The following is a 25,615-nucleotide window of genomic DNA, read 5'->3' as shown; positions in this document are numbered from 1 at the left end:
GGATTCAGTAAGATTCCAACCAAACAAATGCGTAGGTGCTTTAGGAAATGTTATGCAGAGAGAGGACACATTTAGCCATTTAATAATGCTCACTCTCTTAGTACAAAATGAAATAAACTTAAACTTAGTACTCACCGTTGTAGCACACAAAGCTCAGTTGATCACTACACAATCTGTCATCCCATGTGCCAAAGTATGGATCCGGAGCAAGAAGCGCCACACAGTACTGCTGTCCACCAAGATTGTTGGGCTGACCAGAATCCCAGTTTCTGTACGTTGTTTCTCCTTCCCCATAGAAGCTGCTGTCATTCAGAGACCATCTCCAACTGTTCACCAAGTCATCATAGAGACCTATCCAGGCTTTGCCTGTTCAAAAAGATGTTTCAGTTATTCAAACAATTTACGATATTTATGAGCACATTCTGACCAACCAACAATGTTATCCTCCTCAGTGTCATATCAAGGTTCATCAAAAAAGTTTTTTTTAAAAATGGTATTTTACATTGTTAAGAACTCACCAGTGTAGTCTGATTGTTTCCCGGTGTTCGTAACAGCGTTAACATCAGCTATGTTTTCTATGGTGGCCAGATCAGTGAAGTTGTTTCTGCAGAAACTCTGAGCCTCAGTCCAGTTCAGCTGCTCGTTCACAAAGTAGTACTGGCGAGACTGGGCAAAGGCGACGCTGACCAGTGCTCCTAAAACAAAAAATATTCTGGTACTCACTTTAGTTAATTTACAATGCAAGATAGTAAGATTTCAGATAATTATCATTATTATTTTTTCAATAAATTAAATACATTTATGCTACAGATGTATTGTGCTTCAAGTGGTTTCAGAAGAGTTTCAGTGGACTTATCCTAAACTCTTGCTTATTGATGAGGTTTTTGTATTCTAACACTTAGCTGCGAGTAAAACCATTTGTAAGGTGCTACTATTTTTGGATGCTGTCTCTCATTGTCTGCTCCATACTATGTCACAACTGCCATCCAGGGTAACAATGCTCCACTCACCCTAACAACCCAGCAGCCTGTCTGAAATGAACGTCTAGCACCTAAACAATACGTCTGCTTCGATTATAGTATAAATAACCTTCAGTCAGTCTCAGTGAGACAGAGTTCACTGCCAACAATAAAACCACCAGAACCAGTTCAACAAGCAGTGTAATAGAAAACGCAAGAATTTGTTGAACATCACTGACATTCAAACTATGTTTTGAAGACTGCTTAAGTTTTAAGAGTTTTAAAAATCAAACAAGAGGCACCTACCTGACAGTGCAATGAAGAACAGTCCATAATCCATGAGTTAAACCTTTGAAAGACGCATAATGTTAATCAATTCTAAAATGTGTAATTTAAAGTTGCATTATCCTGTCACAGTTCACATCACAGACTTGTGGATCTGTGAAATTGTATATAACTGTACTATATACACTTACCCACCACTTTATGTACCTAAACTACTTGAAACAAATACATTCTAATAAAACAGTCCTGCTCTAAATCATAGATTCATGACTGTAACAAAGTTCAGCTTATGCTGAAACAGGATGTTAACTAAGAACAATAAACCACAGCCTCCACAAAGGAAACACAGCTGAAACAGAAGCTCTGTCAGTTCTTAAATCTTATCTTATCATATAGATTTTAAATCTACCTTGAACCTAATGAAGTGGCTGGTGAGTGTCTACATGTTTATAATATATCCAGAAGTCTCTATATAAAGTTAGAGGTTTTACTTACCGATGTCACGTCCACCTCGTCCTACTGGAAATGCAACACTTCAGGTCTATACACTCAACGCTCATCTGCTGTCAGTGTTTAAAGTTTTCGCATGCCTCAACTCTTAGGGACAAAACCCTTAGTGCTGGAACCGGGAAATAAAAGATAAAACTCTTTTTTTTTCTCTGCACTTAGTTCCCTCCTCTGATGGAAAGGTATGCAGATAGTGTCAAACCCAGCTGTTTAAAATCCCCCTGCATATTCTCCTCCATGTCGTAGCACAGAGCTGTGTCATTATGGCACTGATGGGTCATGTTGCATTTGAAATGTATCTGTTATGCTGAGGTGGTAGTGAAATCTTCCATGAAATCTATAACAAGGGGAAGATGCTGTGTTGCTGCGTTGACAGATCTATTTAGGAACAAAAATAAGAGAAACCGCTTCCTTCTTCCTGGTTGACATTTGTCAGGGCCTTATCACAATTTGGATACAAACTGTATCTTACGTTTTTATCCCTTGTGTTTTCTACAGGTTAGACTGTGATGTCATAATGAGTACATTACTGTGAACGGCTCCTTGAACCGTTACCTTATTGCGGTGGAGGAGTTTGAGTGCCCTAATGACCCTAGGGGCTATGCTGTCCGGGTCGTTTTGCCCCTGGTGTGGTCTCCCGGGGCAAATTGGTCCTCGGTGAAGGGTCAAACAAATAATGGTTCAGAAGATCCTCAATGATGAAAAAGAAGAAGAGAACATGTACCTGGCCCGGAGGTCTACTGGGGCCCCACCCTGGAGCGAGCGCCTTTGCTCATGGAGCCCAAACTGGTTACATCCCAGACCCACCGCCCAGAGGGGGGCCGGCCTTGGCGGTCTGATCCTCGGTTATGGTAGCTGGCCCTTGGAACCTCTCCTGCGGGGAAGGAGGCGGATCTTGTGGAAGAGGTAGAAGTCTATCTATTAGATCTAGTCGGCCTCACCTTGACACATAGTGTCGCCTCTAGAACCCAAGTCCTTGAGAGGGGTTGGACCCTGGGGTGGGACTCTCTGCCTGCACGTTGGGGTTCTCCTGGGTGGACCTCATCTCTTCCTCCTAGACGATGGTTCCCCACCATCCTTCCAGCTTTTCAGTAATGCCTTGGACGGTTCTTAACCCAATTCTAGTAACATCTCCTTAGATGTTCTCTTTGCTTGATGTATGAACTTCTCAAACACCTTTTCCACGACCATCAGATGCGTCTTTCCACATGGTTGTTTAAGAAATCAGAAGCTCTTCATTGCATTCGTTGGGGTTAAATAACTTGTTGCCAGCTGAAAGCTAATTACCCGTGCAGTAATTATCTAATAAGAGGATTATTAATGGCTAATAAGGGGCTTAGATGGACTACAGGGAACATTTTGCGCCTTTGTGTTTCTTGTTTTAAAGGATGTAAATATTGTGGTTTTTGGAATACATGCCACACATAACTAGAGGTGACCCAACGAGTTCATGACTTCATAACTAGTGAATCAGTGTTTCTGTGGAATGATTAACATCTGTAGAGCATAAAAAAAACACACAGAATGACCCAGTAACAACTGAATTAAGCAGGAGGATCGAGGAAGTTTGAAAACTGCAACGCAAACATACAAAGAAAACAATCACTTCATAAGCACTGTTGGAGGAGGAGGAGGAATCCTTCACCAGGTCTATAATACAATGCCAAGTTGAGCACAAACACACATATTTAATTCAATAGTCACATTTACACCATTGTATTAATAACTGCATTTAAAATCCTTCCCAGAACCTTTAAAATGTGGAGAAAAAAATGAAAAAAGAGACAGAACAAAGATAAGAAATGAATCACTGTATTACCTGAGTTTCCACACACCCGTATCTTGTCGACCTTTAAGCTATTAGATCAAATTCCTTTCACTCCCATTCCTAAGGTTTCATTAAATGAAAATAATTATAACAACAATAAAAGTAGCTTTATCTCATCTACGTCTATATTGCAGCATTTTATCGTATTAGTTCTGTTTATATTGAAGAAACCCAGAGGCAATATGTCTAATATAAATTAATTTGCTGATGCAGTGTGGTGAACGAGTAATGCAGCTACATCCTGTCCGGGTTTTCATTGAGAAACGGACCTCGCTTACCACCAGTGCCAACGAATGTGGCACTGATGTAAGTGAATTTAATTCCAGCAAGGGGTGCTGTAGTCAAATTACTGCGGTAACTAACTTGTTCACAGTAATAAAAAGCCACGATGCATATCAGTTTAGAAACTATATTTCTATTTTAGACTGAATTATAGATGCTTTTAGTCGTGACAGTTTTAAGAGACTGATTTACTGGAGTTTTCCGAGTGCATTTATAAGCATAAAGGTCCATTAAGCCACAGTTAATTATCCCAACAATCGACTGTAAACCGATTTCACTGTAAAATAATAATAATGTTTGTAACGAAATGACCTGTGAGTATGATCATAAATTTGTCGACTCACTTGTGAACACCTTGCCTGTCTTACCACTGTGCCCGTGCAGATGAGGCAGAAGATGCCTTCATGGCCATAGGACAGACGAAAAAAGGAACAGAATTAATTTTCAAGTCTGCAAGTCGACATCTCAGGAATTCAGTAAGCTGCTTTCTCTGGAAAAAGACAAAGACAAATGGGCACTGAAGATTCTCAAGCCAGGTGATATGATCTAAAACAAAGGTAAACACGATGCAACTTTAGAAGGTGCACGCAAACAAGTAAAACACTGGCACTGGTGCGTGAATGTGCGTGTGAAGTTCAGCATCAACGTTCAATACTTTGACTTTTTAACATGAATTTTGAATATTTAATATTATTGTATTATTTCACAAATACTATTCCTGGAACCGCATCTTGTTTTATTTTGATTATTATGTCAAAAATGGGATGGTATTATTATTGTTATTGGATATATTATTGTTATATATATATCCGATTTGACAAATACCTGGAAGCTTTTAAATGGTGTAAAGCGTTGCACATTGTCCGCATTTTTAATGCAACCGATCTATATTGTGTCGGAAATATGTGTCATGACATTTATAATAAACCAAACGGATTGAAAATCGGTTGAAAATTCAGTGAGTCGTGATGATTTTAATCGCTAATAGACCTACGTGTGTATATATCTATACATACCCTCCATTATAATACTGCACATTTGAATTCACACTGACCCATTTATATGGAATATTGGGTGGAAATAAAATGAAGGAACACAGCTCTTTAAAAAAAATGAATTATTTAGATTAATTATTTAAATGTGAATGAGTTTGTGTTTATATACATTTTAACCCGTAGTTGCACTATGATAATAATTTTCGTTTGCATGCTTACACATTAGCAGTCATTTTATATGAATATCTACTGAAGAGATTTACATTTAACAGTTCATATTGAGGAGTTTTGCTTAGCTGCAGGATTTATTTGCCTGAATTGTTACTATAGCGATCAACATCATGTTGTCTTGCGAGTTCTCCTGCCCTCTTGCGTCCGACACATTGCTGCTCTCAGGTTCGTAGGTGAAATGAAAACAAACAGGGGAAATAAGCTTAATTGGCTTTATCTAAACTTTGAGCAGTAGCATAAATAATCACGATTGTTGTTAGGGGATATTTAACACATAATTAGACTTTACACTTTATTGCTCACTCTTGAAAGCGTTAATCATTACAAATCCCGTGACTACACGCACAATTACAGTTAGTGCTAGAATGTACGAGCTTCCGCTGAGCACCTGAACGCATCACTGGGAGCCCCAGGGATGTGGAGAAAAAAAAAAGGGAGAGGGAGTAGAGTAGAGGAGGTGGAGGGAGGCAGACGGAGGAGAGGCATGAAGAACATCCCCTGCATCTAAGCCGAGGAAACGGGAAGAGCATCCCCTTCTTCCCTCGTTCGTCGGGGGGGATCGACTGGAAGCGGTGCTGAGGACAGGATGGAGGAGAAGAAGCAGTTTCTTTGTGGGGTGGTGGAAGGTAAGAGCGGCCGACTTCATAACTGACCTCCTTGTTTGATCATGTGATATATATATATATATTTTTTTTTTCTTACCTCCCGGGCAGTGATTTTTGAATACATCACCGCTTGACCTACATTTGAAAACGAAGGTTTTGCCATCTGCTGTAAAGGTGGTGATGGGAGACATCGACAGGTGTAGGGCAGGCAGGATGGAAACGTCTTTATGAGATGATGGACTGGTAGTGATCAGTCAGGCTTGAAGTGAAGATCAAAGATCAGGCGGCGAAAGGCATTCAGTGACGTCTGGGCGAAAGGCTGCAGCCGAAAGGGAAGCTGATGTTTCGGATAATGGACGGTGGCAGTGAAGGTGATAGTGGTGAATATGTGATGGTTAATGATGGTGAAGATAATGTTTGCTAGCGCGACCTGACCGTAGTAGTGTTTGTGGAGGATGTGAGGAACAAGTTGAAACAATAAAAACAGTGGAGGTTGAGAAAACAAAAGAAAGAAACTGATAATAGCGATAATAATATGATAATGATGACGAAACACTAACAGTGATGATGATGGATGTGATGACATTAAAGATACATTAGGTTGTAATTACAAGATAAATTATAGTTGTTATTGCTTGTGAACAAGTGTCAGCATGTTGTTAGCATTAATGTCTGTTACCAACGTGTCCACATGATATGTGATGCAGTGATTTGACACTTTTCTGTGTAGTCACACTTGGTTGTTGTTGTTGTGCTATTTTGTTATTCTTGGTGAATATATGACATTTCTCTGTGGCGTCCCTCATGGCTCAGTTCTCGATCCACTGCTTTTCTTTTCTTTTCTTTTCGGAGACATTGTTCATGACCACGATGTAAATTTACATTGTTGTTGAGATGCCCTAAACCCACTGATGAATTACCACTTCTAACACTGTAGATGGATGAGTGACAACTCTATTTGTGCTTTTGTATCTGGTAAAAAAAAAAAAAAAGTACAGGGAATAAACCTCTTGCGCACAAATTAGGCCGTCACAAAATGATATGAACTCATATCACACCCTACCATCATTTGAAAGATGATATCAAATAGATTGATGTGTTTGTTGTTAATTTTCTTAAGACGTTACTTGAATTAATAATCGTGATTAATTATTATGTCAGTTGATTCATTGTATGCCACTTTATAGTTATGTTAATCTCAGGTCTAGCATAGACACACACCTTATTGCTAATTCCTCTACCTCCTAAAACCAGCGTGTTTCTTAGTCTCATGTGGCAGCTTCCAGCAGAGTTAGTTATTGGGCTTGGCTTAATAGGTAGTGCTCCAAATGCAACACACACACACACACACACACACACACACAAACCAAAATAATGATAATAATACTAATAATAAATAAATCCCCGGAGGAATGCAGGAGAAAGCAGCCTGGACAGTAAGTGTGTCTGATTTAATTCTCACTCTGACCCACTTATTCTACACAGATACTACCATGCACACACACACACACACACACACACACACACTGCAGACTTATTCAAAAACACAAAGGAAGCAGAGGGATACTGGAGATGGTTCCATTTCTAAGAATAGAAAATGTGATGCAGAGCGTAGCTGGAGATGAATTATGCCTGTGCCAAACACAGCAGGGACGGGCGATATAACCAAGCTCATCCATCGTTTTATGTGGCCAAACATGCAGCGCTATAGCTGCAACGCCGGCCTCACGTGTGCGCAGTGGCAGAAAAATTACAAGTTTGTGGCAAGTGATGAATCAAGAAGAGTACATATGAAGAATTATCCTTATTTCCAGTGTGCATTTTTAGCCAGCGTGCTTTCAGTTGGTGAGAAGTTACAATTGCATTGCCAGAAAGTAAGTTTTAGAGGTTACACAACACAACACTTTTACAATTGGTCAGTAAAAATAAATTTAGGCAACTATTTAGAGAAGCAGATCTCTTATATGACCCTTCAGATGTAATCGGTAATCAAGCCTGCTAAGCTGTATGAGTAATAGCTTCTGTTTTGTGACATGCATGTTTTAATTTTTATTTCCTCTCTCCAGGTTTCTATGGAAGGCCCTGGTCTATGGATCAGAGGAGGGTTCTCTTCCAATGGTAAGTCTTTACTATGCAACAAGAAGGTTCAGTGTTTGTCTGCTTACCTGTACGCATGGTCTGTGAGCCCAGGTGTCCGTGCATATGCCTCGTAAACCAGGTCAGAGGGAGTGTTTTCCCCTTCACGTGAATGGTGCGAGCTAAAGAGTGACTGACCTCGGGCCTCGGGGCTGAACCCAGTCGCACGTCCTCTATTTCAGTGCCAGGCGGACATCAGAGAAAAATCCCTGGCGCAGAAAGCCTCCACAGCAAAGGGCTGGCTCACCTCAGTCCCGAGCTTCAGCCGTGGATGACAGGACGGAGACGCTGCCCTTTTATCATAATGGAAGGATGGTGAAAGGAGGTGAAGGATGGGATGTGGTCCACAGCGCCAGGATATATTTTTATAGCCACGCTCGCGGTGCAACTCAAGTCAAATATGAAATATCTCAGCTTTAAATTGTGTGCATGCAAATATTCAATTTTATTTATTTAGGTTCAAAAGTCCTCTTCAACAAATCTGTAAAAGAAAACGTGTGAAAACGTATATTGAAGTTTAATATGACGTGCATATTTAACAAATTAGCAATTGATTTCCATGGTGGAAGCTACTGCAGAAAGCTGAAAACTGTGTCAAATATGAATGGATGCACCAATCACGGATGCGGCGTTGCTTTCAGATGTGTGTACCCTGATGTTGGTGGGGAACCAATTAATTCCTGACGGCGCACTGATCTTTACGTATAAGTGGAACCACGTGAATCCCAGCTGGGAGCCATGACACAGTTTTGCAGTTCAGCAGCCAATGGTAACAGCTGCCTGCACGTCCCGAGAGAGACAGAGAGAGAGAGAGACAGAGCGTCCCTCCACTCTCTGCTTTCTATTGCTCTTAATTATATTCAAAGTGCACACGCCCGAGTCACTAGTAATTTGTGTAGGAATAACAACATGAAGTTCGGCTAAAGATTCCGATTGGGCCGGAAAAAATTATACATCGGTTAATTATTAATTTCCCAAACTTTAGCAGCAGCTGAGCGTGTGGGCTCCAGGTTTATTTATAGACGTTCATTTTTAGAGCCCAGTGTGGGGCGCGGGACGAATTCGTACGGCTGCTCGCTGCGTAAGACCTGCAGTGACGAGCTGTGGACGCCTCTTACAGGATGCGCGTGTGCGTAATTTTGTGGGAGGCCGGCTGCAGCTTTTGTGGAGGCGACGCACGCGCCATCTGTCCGGGGGAACGATGAAAGCGGAGAGAGCGAGGGAGAACTCAGCCCACCTGAAAATGACAAGAAAGACAACTTCACGCACAGAGGCAGTGACAGATTCGTGTTTATGTACAGATGTGTGTGCTGCATGTGTGCGAATGCATGCCGATGCAGATGTCGTTTCACTCCTAGTACTATGCTCTATTTATAATTCAGGAGGTCATTTCCTGTAACCGAGGTGGCCTTGGCGCCCCACGGTCGATACGGGGGATCTGTTTTCCTCGCAGCTTGTAGCAAAAGTTAAAAGTCATGGAGTAACCATTCAGGTTACCGGTGGATTTAAATCACTTAAAAAAACAAAAAGTGTTTCCCGCTAGAAAAGGTAAAAACAAGCACGAGTCAAAGGTGACGTGAAAGTCTATACATCCTCTCTCTTCTTACTCTTCCACTGCCATGTCCATGTTGTGTTTGCTTTGGCAAGTAAATCACTCAAACAAACCTTCACTTTTGGTGACACGTTCCCTCCCCTCGTGTCTTATCTCCACCAGGATGCAGGGCTGGGGGCTGAACACCTACCTGTACGGACCAAAAGATGACCTGAAACACAGACTGCTGTGGAGAGAAGTCTATTCCCCCGAAGAGGAGGGTAGGGACGTCTTTCTGCTCCAGCTAATGGGGCGAGATCGAATTCATGAAATCATTTTTATTATTATTATTATTATAATCATAAAGGCATCAGCTGTGTTTTGTGTAATAGCCAATACTACTAGAATCAAGCTGAATTTAGGTGCTAATAAAACAGTAAAATATTTACCAGACATTTGTAGTCAGGGCTTAAAATTTTACTTTCTCTATTCATTCAAATGATCATTTATCTGTTTTACTTTTAGGTAGAGGGAGAAGGGTTGGTTGAAGTGTAGTCGCATGTCCCATCACTTCTTACCTGCTGTTGGCTAGGCTAATTAGCTAGTTAGCTTTTACTGTTATACTTTCGTTCTTAGGCAGAGGGGAGATGTGTTGGTTGAAGTGTAGTTGCATGTCCCATCTCTTCTTACCTGCTGCTGCTGGCTAGGCTAGTTAGCTGGTGTCTTCTTGTTGGTTGCTAGCTGGTAGCTAACTGCTAGCCTGCTGGATGGCTTTTCAGTTTGACTTGGTTCCTAAATGTGTTTTGCCTCAGATCACGGCGCAAGTGATTGTATCATCTCATCCTGTCTTTTTATGAATGGAAATTTTGTCCAGTGTCTCCCAGTTTGATTCGTTTCATCTTTTATATCCCAGGTCAGCTGCGCACTCTCATAGCAGAGGCCCAGTCAAGAGGCCTAAAGTTTGTTTACGCGCTGTCTCCTGGACAGGACATCGTCTTTTCTTCTTCCTGCGACATGACGCTACTCAAACGGAAGCTGAGACAGGTGCGTGGCACAGTTAAACATGGCAGAAGTGGAACAGCGTAATTTTGACTCTTTTTTTCGTCTTTTTTTCACTCTCTGCAGGTGTCAGACCTGGGTTGCCAGGCGTTTGCCATTCTGTTCGATGACATCGACCACTCCATGTGTCAGGCCGACAGCGAGGCCTTCGCTTCCTTCGCCCATGCTCAGGTCACAGTAACCAATGAGATGTATCGGTTCCTAGGGGAACCACCCGTCTTCCTGTTCTGCCCCACAGGTAGGATTAGAGATGGACGGCTTGCGTCTCAGATTAACTGCGTCTTCCTAAAACATCACCTCTCTCCCTGTGTCTGTAGAGTACTGTGGTTCTCTGTGTTCTCCCAGTGTATCCAAGTCTCCTTACCTGCAAACTGTTGGGGAGGACCTACTGCCAGACATAAATGTAATATGGACAGGTGAGACACAAACATTATAACTGTCACCGTTATAAGTGTGCAAGACATCCAGTATTTGTGTTTGTGTTCAAATAAAATTCTAAATTGGTGTAAAAACACATTTTTTTTTAAGTTACACTTCTAATTTAGTCACATGATGAAAAGCAGCTTTTTGATAGGATGTTTGTCCAGTTCTAGAATAGAAATAACTTGAAATCGATTTGTTTGAAACCAGTATTTATAAAAAAAACACCGGTTCAGCTCCACCCCTGCACCCATACTGTGGCTGTATTCCTGCCGACATTAACCAGAATCCGTAGCTTCCTGTTTTCTAACGTCCGGCCTCATTAGCCGACCTGCAAAACACGGCCCAGCGTGCAAACAAGCGCAGGCACAAATCCACACAACCTCCTCCACAGACGACAAGATGATCTAGGTGCACATCCGCCCACACGCATATGGAAGTACAGTAGAAACGCGCTCTGCTTTCGCTCTTGAGTTCTGCGTTTTGTAATGTGCAGGGTGCGGGTGCAGTCCAATGCACTCGTTTCTGAAAAGTTTATAGAGAATAACCAAAGCACGCCTTGTATTCTGCAGCCCTGCTCGACCCTGACGTTCAGATAAAACCTTCGTTTGCTCATGAGTGATTGTGTTTCTTTTGATTAAACGGGTCAGAATTATTTGCAGTAAAACAGCCTGCATTGTTTGAGCTGGACGCTGTCAGTGCAGTTTTAATTTTTGCAGATTTATGTATAAAGCCTTAGCTTCTGTGATGGACTTGGAAAGTTGTCAGGAGTGTTTCAGTCCTCCTGACGCCTGTTCTCGTCAGAATTAGGAAAAAACTAATTTTTCCCGGAAGCCCCTCTGAACCAAGACCAAAGCTCCTCATGCAAACTATGCCTCAAAGCTACATGAGCCTGTACGTGTACGCATCTTGCAAACCCCGTTCGTCTGCCTCCTCAGAGAAAATATTTGCCTCCTTTAGCAGATTTTTCCCGTTTGAGAAGAGTTGGGGGGGGGCAGCTCTCTATTTCTTCAGTTGTGAATGTGACCGTGCTTGTTTCTCAAACCTGTCCAACAGGCAGCAAGGTCATCTCCAGGAAACTGTCAGCGGACTGCCTGGCGGAGGTGGAGTCCGTGCTCCAGCGGCCCCCGCTCATTTGGGACAACCTGCACGCCAACGACTACGACTCCAGGCGCCTCTTCCTGGGGCCCTTCAAGGGCCGGGAGCCTCAGCTGCGGAGCCAGCTCAGGGGCCTGCTGCTCAACCCCAACTGCGAGTTCGAAGCCAACTACATCCCTCTGCACACGCTGGGAAGCTGGTACAGAGCTGGAGGAGAGGAGACGAAAGGTGAGGGAGGGCTGACGACTGTCGAGGGGACGATAAGCTAATAACGGCTGCGCCAGACCACGTCCAGGCACGTCTAGGCCCCGTTGCTTCCTGGAGAAATAAGCCAGTGAACCAGTGTTGCCTGGCAACTGGCACCAGTTTGACCACCAGGCAGAAATTGTGTCAGATATTACATAACACAGAAATAAAGAAACTTAAAACTATTGTCTCTGGAAGGTGCACAGGGATCTGATGTATTGGATGAAGAAAGACGATGTCCAGACCACGGCGCCAATAAAACAGTTACTGTAACTCTTTAAATGCACCCCTAGGTGCCACAAATATTCCAAGAATTACTACCCTTGACCCGTAAAGATCCATGAAAGTGCAGTCACAAGACTTTTAATGAGGAGGAGGTGAATGAGTATTGGCTCAATCTATATCAGGGTGTTTGGTCTGTGATTAGATCAGATGGAATAGAAAGGCGCTCCCCCTCCTTACTATACGTGTTCTATATTAAACTAGTGCTATTTAGAAATATACATTATTATCATTTTGCGAATATTTCCTGAATATCAAAATTCACATCCTTTCACTGCAAAAAACAAATGTTGAAACTAGGGATGCACCGATCCGCCTTTTTCACCACTGATACCGATATCTGAGGTTTAGTATCGGCCGATACCGATACAGGAAAAACAACGCAACAACAAATGGTAAGTTTCATTGTGTGGAAAAGACTGGAATCATTGTTTTGTGAAAGGCAACATCAGACTTGACTTAAACATTTTTTTCCTAATTTTAAAAAAACAAAAAGACAGATATAAATGTACCGAATTACTTATTTACTAATTGTGCACCAGTAAAACAATCTTAACCATGAAAAACATAACAAGTGTAACTGGTTCGGTCGGTGCAATTAGGGATTCAAAATCCCATGTAAAACAAAATAAATATTAAATAATAAATAAAGGGGCTGAAATTGAGCTTCACTGGTTTGGTTGATAGACTTAAAAATAAATAGCAATCAGCTCTTAATATAGTTCAGTGCAAATGGGAATTAAACATCCACTACCGATATGGATCAGCTCATTGTCACCGATACCCGATCTAGAATTTTCTTTGATATCAGCACCGATACCGATACAAATATCGGATCGGTGCATCCCTGGCTGAAATGTCTTTAATTTAGATTCACAGAGGCTCAGTCATCATTCCTGGAGCACACATTGACTTTGAGTCGCACCACCTTGATTTGACATTTGTTCTAATTCATGTTCTGTGACAGTGAAGTCCTAGAGAGAGAGGGGGGGGGGGAGCGAGGGAACTGGATGGAAAATTGCAGGAGCTGAGAAGCACTGTGGCGTGTGATGCTCTGAAGACTGGGTGGGTGGGGAGGATGAGGGGGGAGGAGGAGGAGGAGGAGGAATAATTGCATGGTGAGATGAAGGAAGAAATCAAGGTCCCTCTGTGGAGCAGCAACAAGGAAGAGCTGGAGGACAAAGACGCTTTAAAGTGGGAGATGAAGGTCAGGCTGAGGTCTGTAATTTGGAGGGAAATGGAAGATGAATTTTAATGATTACATGAAGGACTGCTGTGCGGCACCACAACGTTGTGCCTATATTATAGCGTAAGGCAGAGAGCATCAAAAGAGCGGTTATGCTAATGTGTTGAGTCGAAGTCATTAGAGTAACTTCACTGCTGCTATAATGTGACGTTGTGTTTGCTTTAGATGAGGAGTACTGTCCTGACAGAGCTCTGTCTGCTGCGCTGCACGACTGGATGGAAGAACTCAACCAACCGCTACAAGCAGGTAAACAACATAAACTACTTTTTGAGTGGAAACTTAGTTAAATCTGCTACTACTTCATTATATTATTATTATTTTTATTATAGGTCGTCAAAACCCTCGGACGGACCAGCGAGCCTCTGCGCCAGCGTCCCGCTGCAAGACTCCTGACAGGTCTGAATGCTCTTCCACATTCAGAGGGACGACCGCCGTGGCCAAACTCCCCGTCTTCCCCTTGAATTCCGGCTCCCCTCCTCCGTCGCCCACCAAAGCCAAGGGGGAGAGGGAGGGGGAGGGACGGGAGGGGGAGAGAAAGCGGCCAAACCAGCCTGGCCAGCCGGCCAACCAGCAGGCCCAGGGCTCGGGGGGAGGCCGGGGGCAGAAGGCCCAGGGTCGGGGCCACTGCGGCGGGAAGGGGATGCTGAGCGAGTCCCAGGTGCGGCTCCTCGTCGGCCTCTACTACCTCCCCCACGAGCACGGACCCTCGGCCCAGAAGCTGCTGCAGGACCTCACCTGGCTGAAGAGCAACTGCCACGCGGTCGGCGCCAACAGCAAGAAGGCGGCGCCTCAGAAGGTACCGGCGAGGAGCCCAGGTTTTTTTTTTTTTTTTTTTTTGTTTTTTTTTAGTGCCGATGAATAAGAAGTGACCGTCGTACCGGATGCGTGTCCCCCTCAGGTGGACGAGTGGCGCGGGCGGGCCTCCAGGTTCCTGTCTCTGTGCGAGGACATAGCACAGCTCCACTGCAGCGTCGTGGGCGGAGCCAACAGGGCGGTGCTTTACGACCTTTACCCTTACGTGTGGGACCTGAGGAACACGGCTCTGGTGGCCAAGGCCTTCATATGCTGGCTGGGTAAGAAAGACAACAATACGTTCTGACTGAAATGTCTTAGTGTGTCTGTGCTGTACTGGAACAAACCACAGCGTGGATGATCTATTATTATTTAATATATAGTTTGCTAAATCAGAGCACGGTATAAAATAGTATCATATTTAACGATATCTTGACTTTTTATTATATTTTTATTGGTTTGCTTTTATGGAAAATCAAAAACTTTGCTTTCCACGATACAGAGTTAGCATAGCTTAGCTTAGCTTAGTAATACAAATCTCGACGGCTCTGGCTCCCAATCCTGTGAAAAACACTTCATCCCAATAAATTATGAATTTGAATTTTCCCCTATTTATAGAGCACATAGGTGAAATAATATCTTAGCATGAGTTGGCATAGTCTAGCCTCCAGAAAAGCAGCAATGCTCAATAATATCTACAGCAGGGGTCTATATGTGTCCTGTATTTAACGCCACCTAGTGGGATTTATGAATATACATTGTTATTATTATTTAAAATAATTAATTTCAATATTAAGCTATGCAAATACACAAGTTCAATTTTTTTTTTTTGGTTATTTCAAACATGTGCATCAGTAGGGTGCACTTTAAACATGGCTAAATGTAGTGTAGGGACAGTGAATCACGCCTCAGCGAGCTGCGCCGTTAGCTCCTCTTCTGCTAATATTGCGGCGTGCCTCTGGGAAATCACCTGGGAACTGAATCAGGGGACCAGCCCTGGGTTCAAGAGGCTTTGATCGACAGGTCTGGGCTCCGTGTGAAACGGAGCGCTGTTGAGACAGCTCCTGCATCACTGAATGAGAAAGATATAGAAAAATGTGTAGTCAACCAAAGATTTTGCAGCCCCCTGTTGAAGACCTACAGTTTAGTAGCAATACCATGCTAAGCTATGCTCTTCTGGAATAACGTATTGTATAGTCTAGCTAGTGATGTGACAGGTGATGACTCTCATTTGTCTCATTCAGATGGACGAGTGCTGAGTGACAGCTCCACCCTGGGCTCCTGGAGGAACTGCTTCCACTGTGAGTAGTCGCGCCCTTTCATTTTCCTTCCTCCCGTCCGAAGCCCGACATAGCTAAAAAAAAAAATGAATTCGCTCATTACTGCTGAGCCGCAGCTCAGCGGATAGAGAACCGAACCAACCGGTCATGCTCATTTAAATATTTATGAAAAAAAAAAATGAAAAAGTGAAAAGTTAATTTCAGCCACCGTCTCCGGAGGAGCTGGTAAACCAGTAAACGTTTCCGCTGACATGAATAATTAAAGCCGTGCGGCCTGTTTTCCGCCTGCTGCGCCAACAGCTTCGCCGGCTGCTTTTCACCGGTGTAACGTTGTCATCTGATTGACCCGTCTGTGGCAGGGTGCGGGAAGACGACGGGAGCCGACCTGCTGGGCGTGGACTCGGAGCCGTGGGTCTTCAAAGGGGGCGTGTCCGGGGAGGTGCAGGTAGGGGAGGCGTGCACATTCGCACCAGGTTCGTTTGCAAAAATGCGCATCTCCGGGCCCCTTTAACGAACGTGTCCGTGCTGTGTGTGCAGATGCTCCTCCCGATAGGCGGCAGCAGTGAGCTCTTCACCCACCCTCCTCCCCTCTTCCCCACCTCTCGTCTCTACAACGTCCGGCCGTACCACGGCAAAGACAAGGTGGGTAGAAGTCACGATGTCAGCGTTCGTGACGGTGCGTTCTTTTGCACGTGGAAGCGAACCACGGAGAAAACAAAGATGATTTTTTTTGTTTGTGTGTGTGTGTGTGTGTGTGTGCGTAGGTGGAGCTTTACCGAATGGTCCGTCAGCTTCACCTGAGGACTCAGGGCGGCCAGGAGTCCAGTACTGCTCATCCAGATGTTGTAGGAGACAGGTGTGTCAGAGTGAAAGAGTAAAAAGAGACAACACTTTATCACTCTTAACAGGCAGCTCCATCTTATTGACGTCAATGCTTTATCCTTTTTACAGCAGATTTGTTCATGTGCAAATCTTGCCTTCTTGAATATACACTTCCACTTTATTAGGTACACCTCTCTAGTAAAAGGTTGGACCCCTTTTACCTTCAGAACTGCCTCAATTCTTGGTGTCGTACTTTCAACAAGGTGTTGGAAACATTCCTCAGAGATTTTGGTCCATATTGACATGACAGCATCACACAGTTGCTGCAAAATTTGTCGGCTGCACATCTATGATGAGAATCTCCCGTTCCACCACATCCCTAAGGTGATGGAGGTGGAGGCCACTGTTGTAGAGTGAACTCATTGTCATGTTCAAGAAACACGCAAGTTGTCTTGATCACCTCTACATGAATAAATGCACTGAACTGCAGCCTTGTGATTGGCTGATTAGCTATTTGTGTTAACGAGCAATTGAACACGTGTACCTAATAAAGTGGCCTTTTTTTTTTTAACTATCCTACACCAATATATGTGCAACTGAGCTACTGTGACAAAGCAATTTCCTTCATGGATTAAAAAAAAAAGTCAAAATTTAGCAGGTGATTGTCGCAATAAAACGACCAAACACACGTTTTACGATGAGTTACCTGGTTTTGTTTCCCTAGATGTCTTGGGCCGTGCCTGGCGCTGTGCCCCGAGTACACCTTCATCCTGGAGGACGAGCTGGGCGTCTGCGGGTGCGTGCTGGGCGTCCTGGACGTCCGCTCCTTCGCCAAGCGTTGCCAGGCGACCTGGATCCCCGCCATGAGGGACAAGTACCCTCCCAAAGTGCACCACGCGCCCAACGCGCAGGTGAGCGCGCTGGCGTCACGCAGCAGAGAAAGTCCGAAAAAAATATCACACACATGAATCTTATCTGTACCCGCTGCCGCGCCATCTGGATCCGTGAGTAACGGATTAACAACCCGCTGAGAAGTGGGTGGCGGGCGCAGGTAAACACACACTTGTGCGCCTTGCAGCCTTCGCAGACTCCTGCGGCGTTTTTCATCATCCAGATCGCGCAGTTGTGCTGCCATGTGCATGTGCAGAGTAAGGGAGTGAGCTCAGTGCAGTTCCCTGGAAGACACAGCTCTGACTCGGCGTTGCTGATGCCGCCCGTCGTGTCCAACGCTTCAGTGATCCCAGGCAGCGCTCCAAGCCCAAGTGTTTGGCGAGCAGCACTGACGTCCGTGGAGGATTCATCTGACCGCTCCGTGCGTCACGCTGACAGTAACGCTCTGGACGGGCGTCGGTCTACACTGCAGACGCAGGTGTGAAGGCAGGAAAAGGCTTTCCGACTGAGCCCCCAGATAACAACTGCTCGGATGACAGTTGTTCCGGCGCATTTTCATAATACCAGTAATTGTGTAGCTGCTATATATATATATAATTTACGACTTGAAAAGTAGGTGGAGAAAACCTCCATGCTGGCAATTTCCTCTCCTCAGATAAGAAGTGCTTTAGACTAATGAGAGAGGTCTGAGCTGCTGATGCTGCAGAGACTCTGGTGTAATTCAGGAGAAACTTAGGAGAAACTAAAGTGCCAAACATGGCACTTTAGTGGCGCCTAGTGGAAGCCGGAGGGAACTGCACCTTTGCGCCTCTGACGACGTCTGCGCTTCCCTTTTTTCCCCGCAGGACCTGATCCAGCTCATGGAGGAGGACCAGGGCGAGTACCCGGACTCGCTGCTCTATCACTTCCCCTCTCAGCTGCGGCTGGACGCGCTGCCCGAGCTGGTGGACGTCAGCGTCAGCCGCACCCTCCTCACTGCCCTGCTGGCTGCGCTCAAGGCCAACGGTGAGCGCTCAGCGCGTTCCTGAGGCTTTGACCCTCATGTATGATAACATTTTTCCTCATGACTGCTTCTTTCTTTTGTCATTTTGGTGGTCTGTTTGCGTGTTTGTGTGTGTAGGTTCTCAGGGTGTGTTTTGCGAGGTGCAGCCCACAGACCGTCAGAGACTGGAGTTCTTGACCAAACTGGGCTTCCTGGAGATCCTCAGAGGAGAAGCCCGGAGCAGAGAAGGGGTGGTGCTGGGACGGCTGCTCTGAGCGGAAGAAAAAAAAGAGAAAAGCAAAAAAAACAAAAAACAGGAGCGTTCACTTGGTCACAAAAAAACAAAACACTTGCACTTATACAGTTCATACACAAAGGCGTTTACACACAGAGAAAGATGTCCGAGGAGGTGCAGCATCGAGAGAACAAAGGGGAAGCTCATTTTCCCTTATTTTATATATATTTTTTTTTTGAAGAGAGGAAACCTATTTTGAGGCAATATCCTGGGCTCCTATAAGTCTGTGTGGCAGTAATGAGGATAAACATGAAGTTTACCTAGAGAGTGGGCTGAGGTGGGAGCAGAGCGCTAGATCCCAGGACTGACTGTGTGACTGGTGGTAAACGATTATCATCCGGCTTTACTGGTCCTCTCACCTCTCGGGAGTTTTTTCTTCATTCTTATTTGATCGCTTGTTTCTTAATACTCGTGCAACAACTTCAGCGGTTTCATTCACTCAACAGGAGACGATTAAGAAGTTTATCGGAGTAATAAAAGCTAATGACATTGAATATTATGAAGCAGAGCCAGAGTCGCTGGTGGCAGAGAACACGGCGCCCTGGAGAACATGACGTGAGAGTAGAGTTACAGAACAGCAGTCAGGTTAAAGGAGCAGGGACTTGGTGCCGAAAACAGATCATAGGACAAGAGTGGTGAACATACCAGGTGGAAGTGACCGAGTTGGCTGAATAGTAACGTATTAAACGCGTTGGAAAAGGGTTTCGGATCAAATCAGTTGACGGCTTCTCACGCTGGACCAGACTCAGGGTTTCACCCGCTCTTCAGTTTGTTTAGGTCAGTGACCTGTTCTGAAAGAAGGACGTCGAAAAACCTACAAACGTACAAAAATGAAACCAATAAAATAAATAAAATCCAGCTTTTTCCATCACAGTTTTAACTAAATGCTTATTTTTTTCTTGCAATAAATCAAGTAGTAAACTGAACCTTTACTGTAAATTCTACTAATATTAAAATCCAAATTTAAAATCTTTAATGTATAAAAACAGAACATTTGTTTAAAATTAGTTACATAAAAATTTACAGAAAATTTTCAGTTTAAATACTTAAAAAAAATGAGTATTCAGTTAAAATTGTGATGGAAAAAGCTGGATCGTGTTTACATCGGTTTCGTTTTTGTACGTTTGTAGGTTTTTCAACCTTTCGTAACCGGTTACTAAATAAAGTGAAGTGTGGTCAAGTGTGGATGTTGCCATGGCGTCGTAAAGACACAATCTTTTTTTTTTTTTTTTTTTTTAGAGCGCTGCATTTGCCGCCTGAACCTGATCCATCAAATACAAATCTTCAAGTTAAAAACTTTTGGGGAGTTTTGCGTTTGTTGGACAAGTATAGTAGCGTCACAAATGAGAATCTCATCATTTCTGAGGTTTCTTTTCTGTTTCTCCTTGTTCCCAGTCTTTGTGCTAAGCTAAGCTAAAGTGTCACACTGTTCTCCTGTGGTTGATCTTGAACTCTGCTCCCTCTGCGTTTTTATTTTTTTGTTTTTTCTGAAGTTTTATTGTTTTCTAGCTACTAAACGGACAAGACCCCGGCGGCATCTCTGTTTACACTCGCTTATTTTAGATGAATGTTTACATGCACGGAGAACGCGCCGTCCACGGAGTAGGTTCACACGTGTAGCGACACGGACACAGACAAAAGACATCATTTTAGGAGCATGCTCTAACACGGCAACGCAAGTCAGGATTTCTTTTATCGGGGCTTTTCTCAGCCATTCTTCAAGCTGTAACCACTTAGGAACATAACAAATAGAATCCAGATGCATGCTATGAAGTTCATGAGAAATAAAACACACACACATTTATCTGAAGTTTACACTTCATTCAGTTGGACTTTACAGATACCTCGGCCTCGTTCAACATCACAGTCAGATGTAGTGAGATGCGCTGGTGAGCGGCTGATGTGTGTGTGTGTGTGTCGAATATAAAGACTAAGCTGTGTCATTCTGCCTTTACTCAATAAAACACAAACACACACAAAGCCACTCGCCGCCCACAGATACACACTCTCACACGATGATGCTGAAACACACACACAAAAAAAAGAAAAGCACAACAGCACTCACAATCAAATAAACAGGAAGTATGTAGAACCATGAATGTTAATTTTTTGTAACCTAAGAAAACAAGAACAACAGTTTGTGCAGGTATTTATATTTCTACTTTTTATTTAGTTTTTTTTTTTGTTGTCGTCGTCGTCGTTTTTTTACTATCAAGCTCAATCAATCACAGACTGAAAGGCACTTTTGTATCTCGTCAGCAAACTCATCACCATCGTCTTTGATGTGACTTTGTGGGAACAAAAAGTAATTTAGATTATTAGGTTTGGAGAAAATAAAAATAAAAGAAGAAGTGTGCAGACAATAATAGAGCATCACAGTAGAGACGCATGATGAAAAGACGTAAACGCTCGTCGCAGAGTCGTCACTCGTGAGGGAAACGTTATATTTATTTATTTGTTTGTGTTTTTGACACCACGACGGCGTAATTTAAAAAAAAAAAAAAAAAAAGGTGGTGACGGGGGATGTACATAAAAACTGTACACAGGCGACATGGAGCACTGTGAAAAAAGAAATGATGATAATAATAATAAAAATGATTATGACAGTTGCCTTTAAACGCAGAAGCAGCTGATCACTTCCAGCTCACGAACACATCACACGTCTGTCTCATAGTCTGCCTGCACTGAGCTACACGTACAGTCTGTGTTTATGACGACTTCCAGTGGAGTGATATCTATCTAGTACGTCTATGCAGGGGAAGGAAGGAGTTTAAAAAAAAAGAGAAGAAAAAGAAAAGATAAAAAGCTGAATTCAGTGTCTGTTTTTATTGAAAATAAAACTGTCATTGTATCATCGTTTAAACTTTTTTTTATTAAACTGACTTGTCGATTTTCATGCTTATTAAAAGAGGTTTTTCTTTTCCCTTTAAATTGCGTCACTTTTTTTTTGTTAAGGAAAACTGGAACAGCTTTGTGACCCTTCAACTTACAGGACGGGATGTGCCATCAAAATAATAAATAAATTATCGACCGTCAGTGTGTGATAACGTGGAAAAGAAGCCGTGTCTTCTTCTGCCACGTGAGCTGGAGCCACGTCCACTGATGCCTTTTTAGAATTCATGTTTCCATCAGAATCACGTTTCAGTGCCAGCGGCTCAGAGCACAGCAGGAAAACTACACAGGCACAGTACGTACAGGCGTACGGATGTAACTTTAAAAACATAGTTAACCTTTTTTGATGCGACGTGACTGAAGGAGCTCGGTTTTGTTCCCTCAGGTGAACTCTGTGGCGAGGAGTCGTAACTGCACGTGTGTGTTTTCAGTCCGAACAGTGTTTCCGGACGAGTCACACTGACGCTGTGTGACACTACAACGCAACAGCAGCAGAAGCATTACTTTAAAAAAACAAAAAAACAAACGTGATTTAAAAATAGAAGAAAAAAAACTCTTGTCAGGCAACATTTTTCAGGTTAGGACTTGTAACGTGGTATTTACACAGGGAGGATTTGTTTTTTTAAGCAGGTGAAGGTTCTTCACAGTGGAGCTGCCCTGAGAATATTAAACCATTATCCCAACGCTACACGTCCGTGCTGTCCCTTTCTGAGGTGTTGCCTGCCTCCCACTGGCCGCGGGACCGCAGGTTGCGTTCAGGGGCCATGACTTGAGCGATGGGGATGCGGTACGGCGCCAGACGGCCGTTCAGCAGCAACATCAGCGTGGCCACAAGAGTAGCGGCCCAACTGCATGCTGGGAGACCAATCTGGACAGAGAGAGGGGGATTTATTTTTTATTTTTTTTTAATAATTAATAATTAGAAATGACTTTGCATTCAAATGCAACTTCTTCTGTACGAGTATGAGGGCTGTAACTCTAACCATCCAATTCATACAACACATCAGGTTAAAAAACAAACAAAAAAGAAGCATTTTAGTAAAGTGTGATGCTCCAAAGTATCGAGTATTAACAGAGCACAGTCACACCAGTGGCTTCTCGTCTACCACAGACTGCACCAGGCTCTCTTTGCATCACTATGGTTGCTCCCCTCTCGAGAGCTCTGCCAAACAATCGCTCCTGGCTGACGTAAAACCGGTGCAACACGTTAATGGTGCAGCGCCGCAGGCACAGGCGCCAGGTCGGAAACTCTGACGTGCCGAGAGATTCGCCTCCGATCGGCTCAACCGGCGCGGCGTGAGTTTGTTTTGGCAAAGACTTGAATGTGGCAGATGATGTGTTATATTCAAAAGGCAACATAAGCTCTGCAACAGAGCAAACTCTCTCTCTCTCTATATATATGTGTGTGTATGAGAAAGAACTAAAATTGAGTCACTGTAGCATAAATAAATGGAGAAAAGTGCATTAAAGTCTTTGGTGTGTACTCACAGTTCCCATCATGTTGCTCAGAGCGATGTCAGCATATGCAGAGAGAAAGGCTGCGGGCAGAAGGGAAGAACATTAGGCTGAATACACTCTGCACACACACATTCCCTCTCCACCTCTCTCCAGGTATCTGATGCTCATACAGTAGACGGCTGTAAGAGCAGCTCGTCTAATGCCAGCTGATTAGTTTCCTGCCAAACTGGTCAGTAATAATGCACTTCCTGCTCCAGCTGGCCTCTGTGCTCATCAGTCGAAGCAAAGAGAAGAAGCAGAATGGGAAAGCTTTTTAATCAGATCAATGCGAGGGAACTTTAAACTGTCAGAATGAGAGATTCAGTGTTAGCACGAACTTGCTACTCAGCACAAGAGAAATGTTAAGTGAAAATGATGGTGAAATAATGAGAAGCAAACAGTTAGAGGGATGAGGAGAGTGGGAAATTAGGGTTGCTGAATAAGCTAAGAGCACATTTTCTGTCTGTGGTCGTTTCGCGTTTATTTGATGCGTCCATTTGATCCGCATACGTCACCGCGTCGACTCAAATTATGCGGGAGAATTACGTACGGTCACGACAAGCAGAGTCGAACGCTGCCAGACTCCCAAACAGACTATCTGGACATAAAGTTTGGAAAGTAGCTGTGCATTTTTGACTTTTGACCTTTGGCCGAGCCACAGACGAGCCTTCAAGCACATTATTAGGTCTGAAAAGTAACAGGACTCAAGGTTTTATCGCCAAAAGTCTGACTAAAAGTAAAATGTTAGTGCTACTACTACTACTAGTATGCACTACATAGTATTTGACAATTAAAGAGACAATTAAAAGGATTACAAGGCATGGATGTAATATATTAAAATGACTTATTCTGTCTCCCTCTAGTGGCCGGCTACTATAAATACAACTTAAAAACACGGAACAAACCCATCTAAGGCAGATACTATTTTGAAAAACAGGAAACTTTGCTCTCCTTTCTCCCAAAAATGGTTTAAAGAGCAAACTCCCACAACCTGTTTGCACTTTAATCACTGTCATTGGAGGCTTGGCACCATAGATAACAAACTGTGAGTGTTTTTTCCGAGTGTATTTGTGTCACCGCTGGCGATGGCAAAGAGGAACGTCCTCCAGCTGAAGGTGAAGAAGAGTCCTCCAACAGCCATGCAGCCCAGAGCGCCGTTGAACCCGGAGAGGCCCGAGTACAGCGAGTCATGACGCACCGCCATGGAAAGACCTGCAGCACAGACACACACACCAAAAAAACAACAAAAAAAAAAAGGTCTGTTTGTAAAAGCAATGAGTCAGAGCTGTGAGCAGATGTGGGAATGAGACCAAAAACATACAGTTAAATTGCAGCACGATGTGCAGCTTTGTCCATGTGGTGGTGCTAGACACACACTTTTAAACGTTCAGCACTATTTAATTTGTGTTTAACCTAATAAGGCGGTTGCTAATTTTTCACAGAAACATCCGTATCAGCACAGACGGCATTAGAATAACTGGTGCGGTTAATACCTGCTCAGAACATAATTAAATTCAAGATCTAAAAATAGTAATTATTAATTCGCCGTCTTGTGTAACAGTGTTTACAGGATGCGATGCGTCACTAAGGAAACTATTTCTGATTTGCCCGGTTTATTTCCATCTGCAGGTTGGAAAGTTTGATCAGGTACCAGTCGTGAGGAGGTGAGGAGGACCGCGCGCCAAGTGCTGACGAAGCCGCCGCCTGTCCACCTCTATTTCACTGTGACTGGACAGCGTATGAGTAACGAGGCAGAGCAGCTAATATATTTCTGATGGTTTTCATGAGGCACGTGGACGAACCCCAGCATCAGTGCCATACCTCATGACTCATGTCCACACCAGGAGAACAACCCAGTCTGAAAGTCTGAAGGGGGTGGGAGGGAGGGGGGAGGGGGAGGAGTGGGGGGGCTGACCCATATAAGTCTCAGCAAGACCCAAAGGATCGACATTTTCCTCGTTGGCCTGGGGCGCCAGCTGCACCGTGTCTCTCAGCGCACAGCGACAGTAACACAGGACTGAGGTCAGAGGAAGCTGGACCGCAGAGTTCAGCTGTTAAGGTCAAAAAGCGTCGTCCAGAACGAGAGGGCGCCGCCAATAAAATCTGCCTTTCGTGTGCATTGATGCGACATTTGCTGCATTTTTAAATGTGATTTCTTTTTTACTTTAACAACAACAACAACAACAACAACACTTCCGTCCATGTCATTTAGTATTACCATTAAAGGTACACTGTTGTACGTACCCTAGCTTTCTGTCTAATACTGTAACGCATGGGTCTTCAACAGGGGGGTCCACGACCCCTAGGGGGTCCGCAGAGGTACTGCAGGGAGATCGCAAAATATTTGGTTGATTTGACATTTTTTATATATATATATTTTTTTTTTTCCCCCATAAATTTAAATTTCTTTAAATACACATTAACACGAATCCAATATATTTTAGTAAAGTGACA

The 25,615-nt window shown here is 43.7% G+C and overlaps 3 protein-coding genes across 3 annotated transcripts in view; 1 reads left to right on the top strand and 2 right to left on the bottom strand.

The window, feature by feature from the left end:
- The window catches only part of LOC125003830, a 35,537-nt gene extending 33,754 nt beyond the window's left edge, over positions 1 to 1,783 (bottom strand). The window contains exons 1-4 of the mRNA XM_047578048.1: positions 1,740 to 1,783; positions 1,266 to 1,308; positions 519 to 695; positions 136 to 366 (exon numbers count right to left, since the gene is read on the bottom strand). Coding sequence (XP_047434004.1) covers positions 136 to 366; positions 519 to 695; positions 1,266 to 1,299 — 442 coding nt within the window. The 5' untranslated portion in view covers positions 1,300 to 1,308; positions 1,740 to 1,783. The remainder of the gene's footprint in view (positions 1 to 135; positions 367 to 518; positions 696 to 1,265; positions 1,309 to 1,739) is intronic.
- A 3,728-nt stretch (positions 1,784 to 5,511) lies between these two features.
- si:dkey-183c6.8 (protein O-GlcNAcase) lies at positions 5,512 to 21,703 on the top strand. Its single transcript, XM_047568638.1, has 17 exons — positions 5,512 to 5,713; positions 7,759 to 7,810; positions 9,543 to 9,640; positions 10,273 to 10,403; positions 10,485 to 10,656; positions 10,736 to 10,834; positions 11,895 to 12,164; positions 13,876 to 13,956; positions 14,040 to 14,506; positions 14,609 to 14,783; positions 15,747 to 15,803; positions 16,142 to 16,227; positions 16,320 to 16,424; positions 16,547 to 16,638; positions 17,329 to 17,515; positions 18,341 to 18,500; positions 18,616 to 21,703. The coding sequence occupies exons 1-17, from the start codon at positions 5,674 to 5,676 to the stop codon at positions 18,750 to 18,752; spliced, it is 2,409 nt and encodes an 802-aa protein (XP_047424594.1). The 5' UTR covers positions 5,512 to 5,673; the 3' UTR covers positions 18,753 to 21,703.
- The window catches only part of si:dkey-183c6.7 (urea transporter 1), a 23,869-nt gene continuing 18,519 nt past the window's right edge, over positions 20,266 to 25,615 (bottom strand). Inside the window, exons 6-8 of the mRNA XM_047568651.1 lie at positions 24,239 to 24,373; positions 23,153 to 23,202; positions 20,266 to 22,532 (exon numbers count right to left, since the gene is read on the bottom strand). Of these exons, the coding sequence (XP_047424607.1) occupies positions 22,350 to 22,532; positions 23,153 to 23,202; positions 24,239 to 24,373 (368 nt within the window). The 3' untranslated portion in view covers positions 20,266 to 22,349. The remainder of the gene's footprint in view (positions 22,533 to 23,152; positions 23,203 to 24,238; positions 24,374 to 25,615) is intronic.

The sequence above is a fragment of the Mugil cephalus genome, chromosome 1 (assembly GCF_022458985.1).
Source record: "Mugil cephalus isolate CIBA_MC_2020 chromosome 1, CIBA_Mcephalus_1.1, whole genome shotgun sequence".
NCBI classification, from domain to species: Eukaryota; Metazoa; Chordata; class Actinopteri; order Mugiliformes; family Mugilidae; genus Mugil; species Mugil cephalus.
This window is presented reverse-complemented; position numbering and strand designations above follow the sequence as displayed.

Bases quoted from the DNA above. Each gene is read 5' to 3' on its own strand.
- si:dkey-183c6.8 (XM_047568638.1), top strand. From the start codon at position 5,674: ATGGAGGAGAAGAAGCAGTTTCTTTGTGGGGTGGTGGAAG. The intron at 7,811-9,542 runs GTAAGTCTTTAC...TATCTCCACCAG, and splicing joins AGGAGGGTTCTCTTCCAATG to GATGCAGGGCTGGGGGCTGA. The intron at 10,835-11,894 runs GTGAGACACAAA...CCTGTCCAACAG, and splicing joins CATAAATGTAATATGGACAG to GCAGCAAGGTCATCTCCAGG.